This window comes from Diorhabda carinulata, chromosome 2 (genome assembly GCF_026250575.1).
Source record: "Diorhabda carinulata isolate Delta chromosome 2, icDioCari1.1, whole genome shotgun sequence".
Classification (NCBI taxonomy): Eukaryota; Metazoa; Arthropoda; class Insecta; order Coleoptera; family Chrysomelidae; genus Diorhabda; species Diorhabda carinulata.
In genome coordinates this window covers 14,415,097-14,435,812 of record NC_079461.1, presented here as the reverse complement: position 1 = coordinate 14,435,812, position 20,716 = coordinate 14,415,097, and the positions used below count along the sequence as shown (strand labels likewise).

The 20,716-nt window shown below is 30.9% G+C and overlaps 1 protein-coding gene across 2 annotated transcripts in view; it reads left to right on the top strand.

The window, feature by feature from the left end:
- Positions 1–20,716, top strand: part of LOC130890690 (Krueppel-like factor 5) — a 105,012-nt gene that overhangs the window by 22,069 nt on the left and 62,227 nt on the right. The window contains exon 2 of one of the 2 annotated variants that reach the window (XM_057794908.1): positions 19,105–19,131. The exons of the other annotated variant lie outside the window; for it this stretch is intronic. Within the exon in view, the coding sequence (XP_057650891.1) occupies positions 19,105–19,131 (27 nt within the window). The remainder of the gene's footprint in view (positions 1–19,104; positions 19,132–20,716) is intronic. 2 annotated transcript variants of the gene reach the window in all.

The following is a 20,716-nucleotide window of genomic DNA, read 5'->3' as shown; positions in this document are numbered from 1 at the left end:
CTCCAACTTTCAGTTCAGTCAATTGTATTTCAAAAATATTGAAATCATTATTTTGGTTGAAGTAAAAGAGTGGATATTTATATATTCTAATTAATATGTTTTAAAATTATCCAGACTCTCGTGATTATGAAATAGTAGTTTACGGCTAGCAAACTTTTAATTATTATATATTTTTAGTATTTCTTACTATGAATCCTATCCAGAATAAGGCACTTTTTGCATCAGTTTATGTTGCAAAAATGAGCTTCACAACTTTTTCTTATTGATGGCACAAAAATGTTTAATTGCTTTTATGAAAATATTAGAGAAAAATAAATAATTACTAAATTTATACAAAGTTAATAAAACGAACTAATGAAAGTAAAAACTCAAGAATTTGGAAGATATGATTGAATATAAGTCGAAGATTGTAAAAGTATGCTTCTTATTTCTTAAATAATTATTGCAGTTTTGCGTAGTGCGGAAATCTAATATGATTAACTAGCATTTTAAGCAAGCAGAACGGAGCACCTTTTGTGGTAGGTGCTGACGTTTGTACTGCATCTTGAATCTGTTTTCTTCATTTTCCTGCATACCAAAATGTTGCTTACACCTTCTGAATCTTATACATATCTAAATCTACAAGTGATTTTTTATGTCACATCCTTCAAACACTGAATTTGATGGAATGTATAATAATAATTTGGAATCAGGTAAAAAGACACGTCACGAATAATATTTTTATCTCTTATCAACATTGTTAATGTGATGAAAAATCAAATCAACAATTTTATATTGAAAGTTTATATAAATTACAAAGCTCGAATGCTTACCTAGATCCTTCGCCAGAATATACAATTCTCGAACTTCTCATTTTACCTTCACAAATTTATATAGTTAACGCGCCTTATTTTTTTCTACTTCTAAACCTATCAATTATATAAAAATATGAGAATTGATACTCAATTAGATAATGATAATCTGTTATTCCTTATATCATTTCTTTCAGTAAATATTTAATTTTATTGTGGATATTTGATAAAATTTGTTCAGAAATAGAAGTATAGAAAATTCGTTCTTGGCATTGAATTTATTTATTAGTATTTGACAACATTATCAGCAAGGTGAACAGGCCTGCTATTGATAAATTTGAGATTTTCTTTTTTAATATAGAAAACATTGCTTCACAAATATATCCAGTTTAATACTAGAATATATCGTTATGAAAATTTGAAATTGCTACAAATATTGTACCAAACATCAGTCGTTAAGGAATTATCTATTGTAAAATATACTTACTACATCTTGCATCTGACATGATGATTTTGTTCTATGGAAGCTCCTTGGTTAGAGACCCGTGAGACCATAGTACCTAATTTTGTATTTAAAAAGAATAGTTCTTGCACATGAGGACTTCAATTATTATGGAAATCGATTATATCGATATTTATGACTCATATTTCATACGATTTGTGGAAATTTAAAATTTTGTTTAACAAGGTAAGAGGTAAAATAATTGTATTATAATACAAAAACCTACCTATTTCTAGAAATGTATTAAAAGAGGTTTTGCAGTATTAAAGACTGAATAACTAAATGCAAAAATTGCCTATTATTATTATAATTATTGATCTTGAATTGTTTTTCGGTGATCACTAAACATTGATTTGGTAATAAGTCTCTAACATGTCAGATTTATTATTCTAATCTCAAGATTCTCAATAACCTAATCAAAAGATATCAATCGAAGTAAGATCGGGGGATCTGGAGTCAATTCCACCACTTCCTTTCTTTCGAAAAAGAAATGTGTTTGTTCCCCATCGTATTGAAACCCTTTTTTGGTATCTAAATTATCAGCAATTTGATTATCGGGCAGTAGCTGTGACAAATACGGTTATGTGGTGTTCAAAAATTTCATTGATAATTCTGCTGATGAATTTTTATCAAAGAAATAAGTAGAATGAACAAATATATTCAAGATTAATTCAAATTTTATCAGTACAAGTTAAATTCTATTACAAATACACATTCTTTTACTTCATCTTCATCCACCTATTGGCGAGTAACTGGATAGTCTAACTGTTTCCGGTATATCAGGGAGCATTTCCTATGTTGAATGGTGATTTTTCTTGCTCATAGCTGGATGTCGTATATACATACTGGAGGTCAGTTCATGTTCATTGATATTATCTCATTAAGATTGATTCTCCATCCTTTAGTCTAAGCGAAGATGACGTATGAGTATATATTTGTATATTTGTTATAAGACTTATATTATCTCCAGATACCCCTGCTTTGATCGATCAAAAAAATGTTGGTCAGTAAATGTATTTCTCAAGTTTTTTGTGCAGTCTAGGCGTATACCTCCAATATTAATCATTATCAAAATTTCAATTCTATTACTTTTATTTAAATAAATTGATTAACAATACAGAATTGTACTTTGATGTTTATGATAATTCATCGTCAAATTAAAAAATAGTTGGCGAGAAATCCGTTTAAGCTTTTTCTGTGTAGTCTAGCGGCGAGATTATGATATGTAATAATGGCTTAACATCCGTAATGAGGTTGGGCCGCAAATGCTCTTTAGATCCACTTGTTGGGGTAGTTCAATTCACGTAGTCCATGTATACCCCTTCTCGCTTCCCGCAGTTTATAACTCCTACTCTGCTTGGGTCTTCTTTTATCTTTTTTAACCATTTTGTCCTAGACCTGTCGTGTCTTTTTCTATCACCGGCATCCCTGTTGTATCATATTGAATGCTATAGATTGTGTTCCTCCACTCCACTTAAAATTTCAGTTTAAAGCATATAATATTGACGTTTCGACTACTTTCAGTTTTTATCAAAATAATTTCATATCATCAGCATAAGCGATTATTTATTTTCCACTGAACCTTAATTTCTCTTCATGAATTCTCCTCATTATGTATTCTAATGTTAAATTGAATAGTGTTGCCGATAGCGAGTCGTCTTGTCTTACTCCTTTGTCAATCACAAACTCATCAGATTCTCTGTTAGTATACTAACCCTTGTTCCACTCATAGTAATTTCGATTAATCGTCGTAGTTTTTCTTTGAGTCGAAGGCTTGTTAAAAATCGATGATGAGCATCTCTGTGTCTTTTTGGTACTCATTTACTTCTTCCATTATTTGTTATATTGTATGTACTGCGTCTGTTTTCAATTTACATCGTGTGAAGCCGAATTGATAGCGCCGAGATTACCTATAATAATAATAATTAAATTATATAATGTTCTGCTAAATTTGCTCAATATTATGATACATTTTTCGGATCAGCTCAGCAACAAAAATGTAGTAATTAGAAAATGGAAGGAGTAATTCATTGAAACAAAATGTTACATATGTTTCCATCTAACCGTATTTCAATGATATATGTAGTTCAATAATTCAGAATGCTTCTCATAATAAATTAGTTCTTCTGTCTGTGCATTTTGTCGAAATGATTCAGAAACCATACGATCTAAAATATTCAACTACATTCTCATGTTAACTACACAGGGTGCTTTATAATGTTCATCTAATAATTCAAATTGAAATACATTTTTATTCAGTCATTAATTTAGGCCTAAGAATATTATTTTTTATTTCTATGTAGATTCACTAGATATTACTTATAATAAGACATTGATGTTAGTGTCAGCATACAACTTATTAATAATTATTGATACAGGTACACCAACAAATATGGAAAACCAATATGACTTCGAGAAATTAATGCTTAATGTAATAACTGGTCTGTATATGCCAAAATAAGAAAAATATTATGTAGCTATCAGAAGTTACACGGACTAAACAATCATTGGACATACCTGGGAATCAATTGCCTTGTCATGAATCATAGGCACAAGACGATAATATTTTTTGCTGTCATTAAGTATGTGTATCAAAAAGGAACTATTTTACACATACCTCTTATTACATTTACTTTTCATAGAATGGTTATATTCCATGAACCAATAGTTGAATAGTATTTCTACCAAATAATATCTTCAATAAAATATATGAATAAATTACATTAATTCATCACATATAACAATGAAATTATAGGTTACTGCATGTGTCTAAATAAAAACTGGACTCCTATTTTTAATTCCTCTTAGAGGCAATATAATCGTTTGAAATATGCGCATTTTATTTCAATACAATTTGAATATTTTAACTCGTTTCCTATATGATTCAAAACAAAATAGAATATTAAAATGTGCATTTTTAATGCTTTTTTCCGCCCCCTCTCTATTAATATTCGTATGTAAGAGGTCTGCAAACATATTTTATAGAATTATGACTGGATGGATGGAACTGATTGATTTTTGTCTGTATTGACTGAAAAATCTATCGTTTTTTGTACACAACGAAGCGTTTCATTTTTATCATTTACATACCATGTTTATTGATACTATATGTTAGTCATATTTTGATAAAGACTTAAAGAAAAGTCAAAACGTCAAATTTATTAGAGTACGATTCACTTCTACAACTTCAAAAATTGTAGTTTGATTGAATTTATGTGGTTGAGCTCTGCAACTTTGACATCTACTATATCCATACACTGATTCTATTTCCACTGTTGAATTCTAGTTTTAGAAAAGTCTGTTCATCTTTTTTTAAGTCGTTTCATTGGTCTCTCAATTAATATTGTGTATATCAATCTGTGGTCTTTGAATATTACTGCGTAATCTATCTTATTAGCTTTTAAGTGACTATCTAATTTTTTACTGACATACAGCCACCCGCTTTTTGGTGTCTTCTCCACGCTTCTATTATTCCGTCTTTTGCTGGTTCAAATATAATTCTTGTTTTCGTACATTAGACATTAATTTATTTCTTTTTATTTCTTATTGGTTGACAATCCAGGACCCTGCTGAGTTTGTATTGTTTCTTCAGCAGTAGATATTGATAATGATGTGAGACACAGACTAATGTCACTAAAATAAGCAGAGCATTATGAGCAGACAGAAAAAACAATAAGCAAAAAATTAATTGCTATTCAAATGCCAATTAAGTGCCATATTACGAAATTTTCCGCTGTGTAAGTTTTTGAGAAATTAGCTGTTGCAAGTTAAATGTGCAGAATCAATGGATAATGAAATTAGAATCAAATTAAATGCTCCATTATTCAATGATAGAAAAACTTTTTAGCAAAAATTTTTGCATGGAATTAGCGACTTTTGTTTTTGGAAAGTAAATAAGCTAACATTTTAACAATTAAATGCTGCGAAAAAAATGAATTTTTTGGAAATGTCACCAAAGACATTACTTTTCCGAGGTTTCTCAGCAGAACACTATCGTTTGCGAGGAATTATAGACTCATGTGGCCTCGTTAATGCCTGAATAATTAATTGTTTGACTAACGCTAATTAAATGCTGGCAAAAAGATGAGTTTTTTTTGAAAACACAAAAAAACTTTTTATATATCTGTAAAAAATTCATTTTTTCTGCAGCATTTAAGTGGCATTAGTCAAAGACTTCATTATTCAAGCCCTAACGAGGCCACACAACTCTATAATTCTTAGTCAATGATAGTGTTCTGCTGACCGGAAAATCCTAAAAAAGTCATTTTTTCGTGACGTCTCAAAAAAATCTTTCTAATCTACACTATTTGATTAGCATTAGTTAAATAGGACCTACCGAGGCTACTACTGAGTTGATATAATTCTTCGGCAATGATCGTGTTCTACTGAGAATGGTCGGAAGAAATAATTTTTGGCTTTTTACTTTCCTAAAACAGGCATGAAAGTCGTAAGAATAGAAAAATTTTTTTGTATTTTTATAAGAATTTACAAAATGGAGCTATAATTTTTGCATAATATATTTAGATCTTTTTTATCATTTATAGCTTTTTCGTTCTTATGAATGTTCCCGCACATATTACGTCATTGAACAGTGAAAACAATTTGTAGTAGTTCTTTATGTACAGCTATCCATTAACATTTCATTATAATGAAATCTGATTTCTATTATTAATAATGCTGACAAGGTTATTACTCCAAAAAAAGAAATCTGGACCGAGATCGGAACTGTCCTTGAAACGCTTTCATCTCAAATACTATCAATTTAATTGGTTTTTTTTGTTAATTGCTCGATAATCAGTTAATACCCATTTTTAAGGATCTATGGGGCCTAAATTATCATTCTGTTTTGCATAAACTACGTCATCTTACATCTACTATCGAAAGTAAAGGAAGTTTAGTAGAACATTTTAAAACCGTGAGAAATAATGGTGTGAAAAATCTTCAACAATCCCATAGTTTTGATATATAAATTAGGATATCACCTACCAAAAAATAAAATCTGTATCAATTAAACAAAAATTAAGAGTTATCAATTTATATTATATATTCGTAGTTGTATTGAAATCTTTAAGAATGGGACTAGGAAAAAACTTCACACCACAATATAGCAGATATATACTTTAAATAAATAGTCCATGGCTTTGAATTAGGTTTAGTTCTTTGGATATTCGAAGAAAAACGTAATTCCAAGTATTTTCATTGTTTCTCAACAATGTCTCACCAAATAAACTTTCTTTACTCCGTACTCGACGGCTTCTGAAATATGTAACCGTTATATCGAACAAAAAAAAACTTCTATCTGACATTTTACTTCAATCGATTTTTTAATGTTAATTATTATGTGATTAATGAGGTAAAAGTGGAATAAATACTAATCCACTGCTTTATATAGATTTCAAATTATTGAATAAATTATATCAATTGAAGAAGTTGAATTAATTATTGTTGACATAGTAGACATTTATCATTTTTCCATTTCTGTTAATGTAGTTTCTCTTAAATACTTTTGAATTTCAATAAAATGAGAAATTTTATCATCCTCCATTTTGTTTATACACTAAATTCCATATTATTTTCCCCTTAACACTACAAGTACTGTTGTTTTCATCTTAGTTGTCAAACATAAATATCAATGATTTCACTGACTCATAGCTAAGTGCATTTGCCGGAATTATTTTTTGAAGTACATAATTCTTCAATTTACCGGGATCTATATTATGAAACAATATTGATAACATACATGTTTATTTTATGAGGGTATTTAGGAATAATATAGTTTCCTTCTATACAATATGAACCTAGCACAGTCTAAATTATAATTTCAGTAGTTTTCTCAAAAATTGTTCTTACAATGTAAACAATTTTCACTAGGCATAAAGTATTCTGATTTGTCATTTGTATGTGTCAACTCTACTACTTTTTCATCCTTGTCATTTCAAATTTGTTTCTATTTCAATAAAGCTGCTCATAAAGACTTATTTTATGAATATGGCGAGTCCTCTTAAAATATCTGTGTAATTTAACTTATTAGTCAGTTGTTGTGAATGATATATATCATCAAGAATATTACATACCTATTCATATTATTTATTCGCACTAAAATTGATGTAAATGAAATTTAGTTGCATGAAATTAGACTAAAAACTAGATAACAATAGAGTTAATTTTTTGATTTAAACTATCAATGATATGTTTATGTATAAAAAAAAGGTAGAAGAATAAGTTAAAGCATGAATTAACCAATCTTTTCGATGAAGTTTTTGAAATTACTTACCAATTAACATTTGTGTCCAACAATGTAGACCTTGATCGAAAGGAAACCTTAATGTAACCCGTATTCTACGGAGATCTTCAGTTAAAATGTCGATCCAATCCATTTTGGAACTCCCTCTCCTCCTAGTGCAGTAGTCGGCCAAGTGTGACCACATCCCATTTTGATAAATTAGAATTCTTCTATAAATCGAGAACATGTTGAAATGTGTGCGAATATAACCACCCAGCATATCTAAGATCTGAAATTAGTTTTGGATGTATTAATAGTAGTTTATGTGTCTTCTGGCATAAATGATACAGCGCAAAATTCAGTTTTCATAAGATTTCTGTCTCATTATATCGGATATTGGAAATGCTGTAATTTAGTGTACGGATAAACATATTCCTCTCGATGAAATTGTGTCGATTCCAACAGATGGAACCAAAATTTTGAATGAAGTAAGAAGAGGATTTGTTGCTATTTGGAAAAAAAATTAATCACAATATACTTGTTCGCCATTGTAGCATTCATCAAGAAACACTTAGTGCGCAAACATTTCCTGAAGAAATTTGTGAAATTATGGAATTAGTGATTACCATGATCAACGCCATTTTAGCTAAACCTCTTAATCATCGCCCATCCAAAATTTTTTTTATTTAAAATGGAGAGTGCCACGCTAATCTCCTGCTTCGTAATAAGGTACGTTAGTTTTCCAGAGTTAACGTTTTAAATCGTTGCGTGTCTCTTTTAACCGAAACAGTAAGCATTTCAATTTAAGCACTAACAGGCGATTAGTAGATCCGAACCTTCTATTTCATATTAATAGGAAATTACGAAGGGAACATTCCAAAACAAATTATCTAGGATTTTGGAAAGGAAACTTTACGAGTCTGGTGAAGCTTCGCCAAGAAAATAATTCGTCTATTTAAATATGAGGGACGCAATTCAGCAAATTAAAAACAGCAGATCAACTTTAGCATTTGTCAATTATTCTCATAATGCTATGGTATGAGAGAGAGAATTTTCTCCTTTTGAGATTGGTAGCTTTGATATACAATTGCTAGATTTAAAAAACAAAACGCTCCAAATTCGAACGTATTGGTGTTGAATTAAAAATATTGGAGAATAAAAAATATTATCTTGGTTCACAACATAGGTGGTCAGCTTTGAATGACCTAAAGAAGGAATATTGTTCAAGACTAAAAAAACTCGGGTTTGCCCTTATTTCCCTTTTTGGCTCCACATATATATACGACCAACCTTTTTCGAACATAAACATCATCAAGAGTAATCTGAGATGTTGTCTTATTGATGTAAACTTGGAATCATATCTAAAATTAAAGACAACATCATACAAACTTGATTTACTCAAATTTTCCGAGAAGGTGCTAAGTATGAAATTACTCCGTTACCTTACGAAATACGAACAAAAGTAGGTACTCCGATGCATTCTGCCGATTGCTTCGCATAAATTTGAAAAGCAATATATGTCTAATTGGAGCTGTGCATATTTAAAATTATACAATATATTATGATTACTTTGAGTTTTGAAATAGATAAATAAAAATATATATTTATAATTGGACATGGCTTCATTGTTTTTCACAATATTCTCCATTAAGATCAGTACACTTTGTATGCGTTCGAAACAATTGTCGAGGCATTTTGTCAATTCCGATTGCGGTACCTCCAAAACATGTGATTTGGACGCATCAACCGCTTCTTCAGGTGTAGAAAACCGTTGACCTCGCATTTTATTTTTGATCTACGAGCTAAGATGGAATCATTGGGTGTCAAACAAGGACTGTGCGGCGGATGACCTGTCAATCTATGTTTTGACTGATCAAAAACGTTTTTGTTTGAACTGATATGTGACAGCTCGCATTGTCATGGTGGAGAAAGATTCGTCTTCTGCAATTGGTTTTCCTTATTTTTTTCTTGCAAACAAATGCTGTTGTACCATTTAGAATTAACCGTCTACGTTGCTCTAATGGAACACTGGTCACATGTCTATTTATTCCTAAAAAACAGGCGACCATTTGCTTCGAAATGCTTCGTGCGCGACCAACTTTTGTTACAGTCGACTTTTGTTTAGTTTCGGATTCATATGCGTAGATCCATGACGCGTGGTCATGAGGACAACCAGCGAAACACGGTGCGTGAGATGGTGCTTCATTACTAAAAGTAGAAGCAAGTTCATCGGCACTTTGCTGTTGGCTTAATCTACGTCGAAAGTCATAAAAACTCATCGCACGAAAATGTTCGCGATTTAATTTTTACCATTTTTACCAAAATGCATGTTTCAAGTATATATAAAAAACTCAAAAAGCACTTTTGTATGATCACGTTCATCATTAAAAATGTCAAACTTTATGATGGCCAGATTTGACATATTCACATCAGTGTTACCATATTTCACAACTTAACTAGCTACCTTCATACAAATTCACTGTCTGACGCGCGTAAAGTCTTCAGAGACCGAAAGAAAAAAATAGTAAAACACACATTTCGGTTTCTAAACATAAACTTCATGAGGGCAATGTCTATTCACATTAGTATTGTCATATCTCAAAACTTGAGTAGCAACCCAGTGTAAAGTGTCTGTAGTTGCGAAGTATTTGCTAGTTTATGAACGTTTTCGTAGTGGGAGTGTGACAAATTAGGCACCAAACAGTACTCTGTTTAATATATCTCGAGCTTTCGAATATTCATGTATTCATCATCAGGGACTTGAATTATGGTCAAAGTAGTATGTAAAATTATGTAATAATGTATAACAGTGAGTATTAAAAATTGATAAATTACATCAATTAATATTTACTCCCCACTGCCATATCTCAAAACTTAAGTAGCAACCCTCTTACATGATCCATGTATGACCATCGCGGTTTATTTTAACTAGTTTTTTGTTGTCAAATTTTAGAAGAATATCCTTTACTTTCAATTATCAGTTCGTATCATAGATGAATATTTATAGTTTTATATATTATGCCATAAACATATTTACAGTTCACAAATCACTATAAATTTTTCTATAATATAGTTATCTATCGGAATCTCTACGGAATGGGTATAAAATTATTTAATAAAGGGTATTGTGTCATTAACAATTATATTATTTCATAGCAATATATCACAGATAATAAATAATTGAATACTAAAATGACAGTGTAATAGTAATTACGTTCCTTGAAACCCGTTGTAAATATAATTAATTTGAAAGTATCCTTCTTCAGAGAGTAAGAAATAAATTTTTCCCAATGACATATAATTATTATTTAAGAAAATTTATGTTTTAATATATCCATGTTGTAAAAATAGATAGATGTGGGAAACTGACAATGATGTAGCAAAATCGGCAGAGACATCTATATTTAATGAAAATTATTTTATTTATTACTATAATCGAACATTTGATGAATGTTGTTGAAGGAATAGATGATAGTGCAGACAATCCTTCTCACTCTATAGATGAGCCTCTTATGATGGTGGTAATGTAATAAAATAGTGACAATAAGAATTCAGATAGAAAATACATACATGTAAAATATTGTTCGTCAAATCATCAATCCAAAGACATTATATACAGTAGTATCAACTACATTGAAGATGAACGAAACAACAATATTGCCAAATATTTCATAATTTGATAAAATAAATTGTACCTGAGGTGAATAGTAACTTACATTGATTAAAGTGAAAAAATATACCTTTTCGTTCGTGATTTCCATACAATATTCTAACCTCATCAAAGTTTAATATTATTATTATACTAAAGATTTATGCACTACTCTACTTAGAGCCTCTTTTTTTACCTATCCCGGATACCAAGTATCAAAAAGATTAGACTTGGTTCACATAATGAACTTGCGCACTGTGTGGCAAGTATTCAATATTACAGCCTTCTGGATGTCGGCGAAGGTGTTTTTTGGTAATCCCAGTTTGGCGATGTTATCGTGTACGGTCTTAGGCATGACGCCGGTTACTGACATAATAACTGGAACTATTTCCACATTTTCGCTATGCCACATCTATTTAATCCCAATTACGAGATCTGCGTATTTGGCCAGTCTCTCCTGGTGTTTGTTGAGAACGTTAAGAGTGTTCGGTATAGCAACATCGACAAGAAGGACTGAGTTGACTCTTCTATCAACCATCACTATGTCAGGTCTGTGGTTAGGTTAGGTTAGGTTACCTGTTTATCGGTGAAAATGAACCTATCGTAGTAGAGTCTAAAATTGACATTTTCGAGCATCTTCTGCAGCTGGTACTTATAAAACGGTGTATACGTATTGAGAAGACCGAACTTGTTGGCCAGTTTCTGGTGGATGATGTTGCACACATACTCTCTGGTGTTTGTTGACACTTTCTGCATTTGTCAGATTGAGTGTTCGGATCCTTAATAACATTTTTCTTGTAGTTATTCGTGTTAATAACTTGATCCTAGATAGCCATCATGAAGTCTTCGTTCTCTGGAAAGAGATTGTCGCTAGCAAGCCATTTGTTTGAAGCTTCCTTGTCAACATGCGGCTGGTTGAGGTCGTAATGATGTCTACCGTGTAGTGCCGCCTTTTCGTGACCACTGTTTCAGCTTCTCGGTCTAATACTACGAGTATATTCAAGTCAAATTCTGGTGATGCGAGGTTGAGGGGTGAGTAATCCTTATCCGGTGTAGGGTTGAGGTTTCTGATTTCCTATGAAATAACTCACGAGGTCGATCAAGCCTCCCCCACCCTCTTTTCGGGGTAATGTTGTTCTAATAGTGAATGACTTCAGTTGGTGGTTGTTGTTCTTCGTCATCATTGTTCGTGTTTCATTATTATTATTATTATTATTATTATTATTATTATTATTATCAATTCATTCAATTTCATAAATTTATTATTTAAATCCAGCTATTTCTCTTGAATAATTTTTCTTCCTAACCAAGTATTCTACGAAAATTGTTGCCTTCTTTAATAATCTGTACTTTTAATGTACAGAATTTGTATTCATTCTATAGTATGTAAAAATGATGTGGTAAATGATTAATATGCCCCGAATCATTCTATTTTCTAGGCCAGGTCAAATCTATATTTTTCTTATTCACCTTTTTTTAGAAATAATTCTGAATTGCATTGGCTTATATCACATCTGGTGGAGCCACAATCTTTTTGACGACCCGATCTCAAACTGTTAATAAATTTTTCTCGCCTACCTTTTACAGTTCCATAATTTTGATATCAATGTATCGTAGACGTTAAACTTTTGATTGTATGAAAATTTTTATCCTTAACTAAATTAACACGTTAATAAGTTTGCATTTGTATCTTATTGTAATTTTCTTCTTATTTAATTAAACTTTCTGACTGTGAGGTGAATTTATTCACGCTGTCTCTTAAATAAATAGACACTATTTATAATAACTACTCACTATTTATAACAATTACCTGTTCACTACTTATATAATTTATTTAAAGTCACTGGTTACTATTTACTGTTTCCTTAATTATTACTTTCAAGTATATACTGACTCCTCACTTCTAAACAAGTTCGCATTTATACCCAAAAGAATTTTTCGATTCTAGCAAGTAAACAAACAAACTAATGAACAAAAGGCCTTCATAGAAATAAGTTCTGAAAATAATGTAAATAAATCGCTGTATATATAAAAACATATAGAAAACCACTATCAAACGCTTAGTGAAGGTTACTAGAATAATAGAAGGTTTGTGACATGCGCATGTTTTTGTAAACAAACGATCAGCTGCTAGAACATCAGCTACGTTTTATGTCAAACATAACCTCACTAACATTATGTTCGAGTTATGAGGATGTGTGTTATCTCTTGCTGATCTGGCTATATAAACGAATATATTTCTAACTAACGAATTCATAGCTGGGAAGAACTGGTGACGTCACTTGTCTACTGCGCATCTTGTTATTGTCACAAACCTTCTATTATTCTAATAACCTTGAGGATAGTAACCTGTGAGAAACACAAATTCACCAAGTAGAAGCAGTCAGGACTTGACTAAAAACTAAAATATAATGGCTCATGGGCAGGAAATCCCAACTATCAACTGAAAACAAAGTGCGCTTATATAGTAGCATCCTTATGCCGTTATTGACATGCGAAATTCAGTTCTGAGGAACAGCCAACAGTTCCAATATAGAGACCCTGTAGAGATTCTGGAACAACACTTCAAGATTTGTACCTAATAGTGTTATAGTGAGATTATGTATCTAAAAACATTTCTCATAGATTTAAGGAAGACATCAATTTATTACGAGTAAACTTTGTTTGGATGAGTATTTATCAAATAAATACCACATGATAATATAATAACAGTACCTATAGCAGATCCTAAAATGGTTATTTTCAGCTTTTGTAATAATTAAAATTGGACGCAATTGAATTGAATATGTATTTTAAAATTAATCCGTTGCAAAACAGCTAAAACCTTCGAAGTGATTGATTATAGCTGTATGTAATACATTTACTACGCCTTAGTTTATTTCTTTGAATATTTCTTTGTGAGTAATTAACAGATATCAGTTAAAAATGTCACCTTCCTACAATGTATTTGACTCAAAAATTTGAACATATCTTTTATAACAGTTACCATTTTGTCACTTCACTTTTATGGTCCTAATTAATTACATGCTAAAAACTTTCACACAGCAGAACTGCAAATATATTTGTAGGTTGAAATAAGTAGTTTTACTCGCGTCATAAAACAATAGTTGCCTTATTCTTAATTTTTTTAATGGTATTAATTATAATAAATAATGTTATGGAGGAATACTATAAAGACGAAAATACTTAACGTGGGTGTATGTAAATGCAATAAAACATCGTTTTAATTGCGTGTCAAATAACAGTTAATATCTCAGTTGAAGTAACCTTCGAAACACCTTATATGTACTGTTCTTAACATTTTTAATTCAAATTATTAAGAATCCACCAATGTATACCAGAACATATAATTATCCAAAATATACACTCAAAACCAAGGAATTATGAATCCATTAAATTCTTTACAAATTTGACTTCGAACCTCGCACTTTCATGTTGTCCATATACTGAAAACGGATGTTTCAAGTAATACGAGTTTGAGAAACATGGGACATGGCAGAAGAAAAAATATACATACTCTAATGATTTATTTGAAACTTTATCATGCTCAACCTCTTAGTAGACATTACACATTACACACTCTTATTTGTTATTGAATAATTTATAATCTTCCACAAATTGTTATCAAATATACTTTTTACCTACAATGGTCAGTACAACCTGAGTTGATTGGTTATCTCGAAATAAATTAAGCGGAATGATGAAGTTGTTAAATATATGCCAAAAGTTATTAAACATGGAACGATCTACAATATAATCTGAATCAAATGATAACGGAGAAACATTCTCGTTTCCTAGCACATGAAATTCAAACTAAATACCAACGTCCAACATTGTAGAGACAATGTGAATGTGTAAAACTTGTCACGAAAGATATCACGTTTATTTTATTGAATAATCGACTATAACATTGATTCTAAACACATCTTAAGTACCGTTACAAAACAATCAACCTTAACATTATAAATATAATCAAAACCATTGGTTTCATGTAAGTGCGAACTGAAATCATTAGACTGAACGTTGAATTAATTATTAATTATTATTAAATTGATTGCTGTTCTCTATTAATATATAAGAAGAAATTTCATCTCTAATTCACAATATTATCTGCTCTTAACTATATTATCGCCAACTAGAGATGTGAACCTTAACTATTAATTGAACATCCGTTATAAAATCCTCGAAAATATAAATTTCACTAATGCTATGAAATTTCAATTTTTCACGGTAGTAAATCTAGGACTTTTAAATGGAAAAGAAAAAATTATTTGACCTTGAAACCTCTGTATGAACCGTCTGTTTGATAAGGCAATCGATAACAAATAAATATATTTGAGATTAATGTCAGTTTTGCAATACTACATCTATAAATTTCTGTTAACCACAAATCAATAGTTCTACTGAAAATTATGTTACTTCTTGCAACCGCAAAGTCGTTAGTATAATCCTTACAAATACTAACGATTTGTCTAAAAAAAGAACAGTACAGTAACAGTAACAGCTTTTTAAAAATTTGCGTAATTCGAATAAAATACAATAGGTCGAAATTTTCTCTGAATGTATCAGTATTGGAACAGAGTTAACTCGAGTGCACATTGAGATGCAGGCGAGGCAGTCGAAACAATGTAGGTCAGGACATTTTCAAATATGTGCCAAATCAAGACTGTATTGTGGATGGCCCATTAACTTGCCATTCGATTATTAATTTGATTGAGCAACGGGACGATAGTTTACATTACCACGATGAAGACCTAATCCCACTTTCTTTGACATTTTCCGACTTTCTTCAATGAATTCTAGCAAACAATTGGTTGTGTATCTTTCGGAGTTAACCATCTTAAGCAGCTCTAAAGCCACTGTTTCTACATGACGAGGCAACCATTTGTTCCAATGTGATTCTTTCGCGGACAACCTTTGTTAAATTTAGCTCATCTTGCGTAGATCCATGTTTTATCCATGTTTCGTCACCTGTGGAGATATTATACACAACCTTTGATGTTAATCTTCTTTGAATCCCACGCACCTGCTTATGTCTGGCAGAAGTTTTGCGTAATAACTGTAATTTATGTCTCTGAATCTAATCAAATGTTATTTGTAATTTTTATTGGAACCTGAACACAACTTTTATTTACTGTTCGAGCAATATACATATATTGTTGAGTAAATCACATGGAAATTATTAATCATACAACTTGTGACAAGTGAAAGTTCAGTTTCAAACAACTAATTAATTACTCGAGTCATGTTAGTGGTTTTTGAGAAGAACTAAGTTCCTATAGTAGAATCTCAAGATGATGACTATGGTTTTAATGTAATATTTTCATTACTCTTTTCAATGACCTCTTTATGAGTCTTACTTAAATATTTGATTAAAGAAAACTGTACAGTCATCGACTATTTGTATTACAGAATCTTTTTCGAAATAAGTTTTAAATCGATCGATTTACCGATGCCGATTCAACTTGTTGAACCAGTTTAAATAAAAAATGTAATTAATAAAGTAATCTACCAACATAGTTTTATGTGTAGGTATAGCAAAACTGGCTTCGATCGATTTCATTAACTTAATCTATTTTCTCTTACAACTTTATATATATGTATATATATACTAGATTTAGAAAGTGAAAATAACATGATTACTGATATATTTACATTTTTATTAGAGTCATCATCATTTAAGATCTTATCTTAAACTCAAGTGTGAAATAAGAGCGGTAAAAGTTTGACCAAATTATTTAGAAATTCTTTAAACTTGTTTATTTTCCAACTTTCAACTGCTAAACTCTGTGTGAAAAACAGAAGTAGTATAAAAAATCTTTCTTAATCACTGTTTATTTAAAGATAAAGATAAGATAAATGTATCTTTCAGCAGAGATGATGAAAATATAATTATTAATCAAATTAACATTGTACATTATAGTACGTAAATATAAATATATATTATTACCAATCAACCTAATATAATATACTGATAAAATTGGAACTGACCAGAATAAAGGACAGGAGCATCTATAGACACGTCACTGAGGAATTTGAAAGTATCTATTATTTTCAAAATAAAGGCAGCAATCAGTAAGATCTAATGATGTACTTTAGAAACAGAAAAATAAAATAATTACTCTCAATAGTGTATATATGGAAGTGAAGGAAACAAATGTAGCAAATGCTTTCAAAGCTTTGTCTATGAATTACCCAAAAAACAACAATTTTGTAGAACTTTTAAAAATTTGAATTTTTATCAAGATAAAGGATATATCGTCTCCAAAATTTGACAAGATAAAAAATCTTATCAAGTATATAAAGAAGGTTAATCGTCTGACTCAAAAGTTGATCCTAAACAAGGACTCTAATTAATTGTTTTGTATATTGGAAGCTCTCAAAGATTTGTTGATGGTAGTCATCTGTTATTTCAATTGAAAAAACGGAGACATTGATGAGAAAATGATTGCTTAGAAACATTTTTAGTAGTAGTAATGGACAATACACCCAACCCAAGTTCTTCCTTAAAGCACATTTTATTGTGTTAAAAGCAGTATTTGATAAGAAATGTGAAATATTTTATATATCAGATTGCTGTAAAGAGAAATGTTGACAACCCAAACTAGCCCCCTATCATGGCGATCTTAATCTCATTGAAATTCTTTGGGTGAGACAGGATATAAAAATACTACATTTCATAATTTAGGGAACAATAAGAAAAGATTTCTTAGAGAGACTAGGAATTTACTGACTTCGAAACTTAAAGAAGAAATTTAACAGCTCTTACCTATAAACTTGTTTGGACCGAATGAAACAAGTGGACATCTTTGCTAATTTTTAATGAAACTAGTAGTGACAACACATCAATATATTTCACTTTCCATTAAATACAAAGGTGGAAGACAAAGCAGCTTTACTTCACTCGTTACGAGCATGGCTACTTACTTACAAATGTAATTGTAATTATGCCAAGCATTTTTTCCATTCTGATTGAGATACCTCCAAAACATGTGATTGGAACGCATTAACCGCTTCTTCAGCTGTAGAGAAACATTAACCTCACAATTCATATTTCAATTTTGAATAAGAAAAAATAATTGGTTACCAAACAAGGACTGTACAGCGGATGACCCATCAATTCGATGTTTTTACTGTTTAAAAATGTTTTTGTGTGAGAATGGTGGAGAATTATTCGTTTTCTGCGATTGGTTTTCCTGATTTATTCGAAATTTTTTGACAAACAAATACTGGTATTCCATTCAGAATTGACCATTCTACGTTGCTCTAATGGAACTATAGGGACGTGTTCCATTGTTCCGAAATAAACAGTCGACCATTTGCTTCAAATTACTCCGTTTGCGAACAATTTCGCTCGTCATGAAAGACCCATGCAGTCGATTGTTGTTACGTTTCGAGTTCATATGCATAGATTCATGATTTGTCTCCTGTCACAATCAGTTTACGCACAAAAGTAGATTTTTGACGACCTTCATGAAATTCATCCTGTAACAAAGTGCTTCATCTCCAAAAGTCGAAGTGAGTTGATCGGCACATTGCTGATCGTTTAATCCATGTCAAAAGTCATAGAAAATCATCGCACGAAAATGGTCAATTCCATTTTTGACCATGATGAATGTTTTAAGTATCTGTAAACAACTCACCTTACTTTCATCAATCAAAGAAGTTTAAGAATATAGTGTATGTATAACATTTATTTTTTCGAACAAAATATAATTTCGTTTCGTTACTGTTCTTTCATACTACTACTAAACTAGAGCATTATTACATCAAAAGGTAGATATTTCTTTAGTATTTAACCGACTTCTCTTCTCAACAATTTTGAGTTTTATTTGGCTCAAGTACTTTATGTATTATCCATAAAACAACACATTTTATGGATCATTTATAAGTGTTTTCAAGTAATATATAATCATGTCTTTTATATTATTTCTTCTAGGTTTCCTGTTTCCTGCAACATGGTCCGGTAAGAATAAATTTATTCGAATAAGAACTCTGAAACAACTCCAATTTTTTTTGTTTAACAAATTCTATAGTCGTATTTAACAGGTTTGTCACCCATCACTAGAATAGTTTTTATATACTTTCATACTTTCTTAATAAGCTATAGTTTAGGAGCCCGAGCTTTGAAGGAACATTGTACATGTTTCGCAGTGTCTACTTTTATTTGGAAGAGGTATCAAGAACAGGTCTATTCATCAAATCAGCATTTATGATCTTGTCAAATTGTTTCATGGATTTTATTCTAGTATTACATATTTTCTGACGTCAGTATAGGCATGCCAATCATATTCTTGAAAATTAAAAGCCGGTACAATCTATTTTGTTCTATTTGATAGTTTTTGTCAACTCGTATATTTTCTTTCATAATCACTTATTCTTTATGCATGAATGTTAAAATGAATCAACTTTATTTGGAATATGTGTTTTCAAAAGTGGTGGTTGGGAGATTTTGTTTTCAATCGAGCTTTACACCGCTAATGTGTAGATACTATCCTTCATTTCTACGACTATTATCATTCTAAGCGATTGTGATTGTATCACGATAACACATCTTTTATAAGACAAAAGTAGTTGTACAGTAGCTGTAGTTAGTACAATTAATTTCTATGGTTTGATTTGACAAAAAAATTATGAATACGTCCCTGTGTTGAACAAATAGTCACACCATGAATGGCGGTTATGAATGAAACGTGTTTACTCTGAGATAACAGGAGATGAGAACAGGAAATAAAAGCGAGTGGAATCTCGTCGGACAGGTCGCTGTCCAGTTCTGTCGACCAGGCTTCTAGATATATCGAGATATCGACTCTTGGGGTTAGCCAATGGCGATGGTGTCGATTTTCATCATTTGCTTATCGTATTGGAATTTCAATTCAAAATATTTGTGTCCTCCGAACTGAAATTGATAAGAAACTTTGAAATATTAATTCGATTAAGCCAACAACATAATATTTTGTTTTTCAATTAAAGTGATTAATATAAAATATTTTACCGTGAAATTCAACGACAACTTAAGAGATTTATTCAAATAGTAACAAATATTTTTGAAGGTGATAAAGAACAAAGTATTGGAAGTAATTTATTGTCTACATCTGAAAGTGTAACTGAAACTAGACTTTTTTTACCTAAACACCAAATTGACGTAGTAAACATCGCGGTGGGCCAAATTTGAAATTCCTTCGTCATAAAATTCTTCCGCCAGCGCTTTCAGCTTTCAGTCCCTCAGTGAAACATACCCGCAACTCGTTGTCTAATGTTGTGTTCCTATTCAGCTATAGAAATGTAATTAAATGTGTTTTATTGTATGAGGACGGACGTCATTCAAAAACAAAATTTTAGACGCCAACTTTCTTCGACACTTGTTAACTCTTCTTCTCAGGTTGCGCAAAGTTTTACAGTACTGCTGATCTTTTGTTAAGGCACTAAGGTCGATTGAATTAATTTAGACGCACAGTGATGATTGACTGTCTGTTGTGGGCGTCCAGAAGTATCAAGATCGCATCCATTCACTTTATAAGCAATTTTGGCCCCATTCCTTCACAAAATTT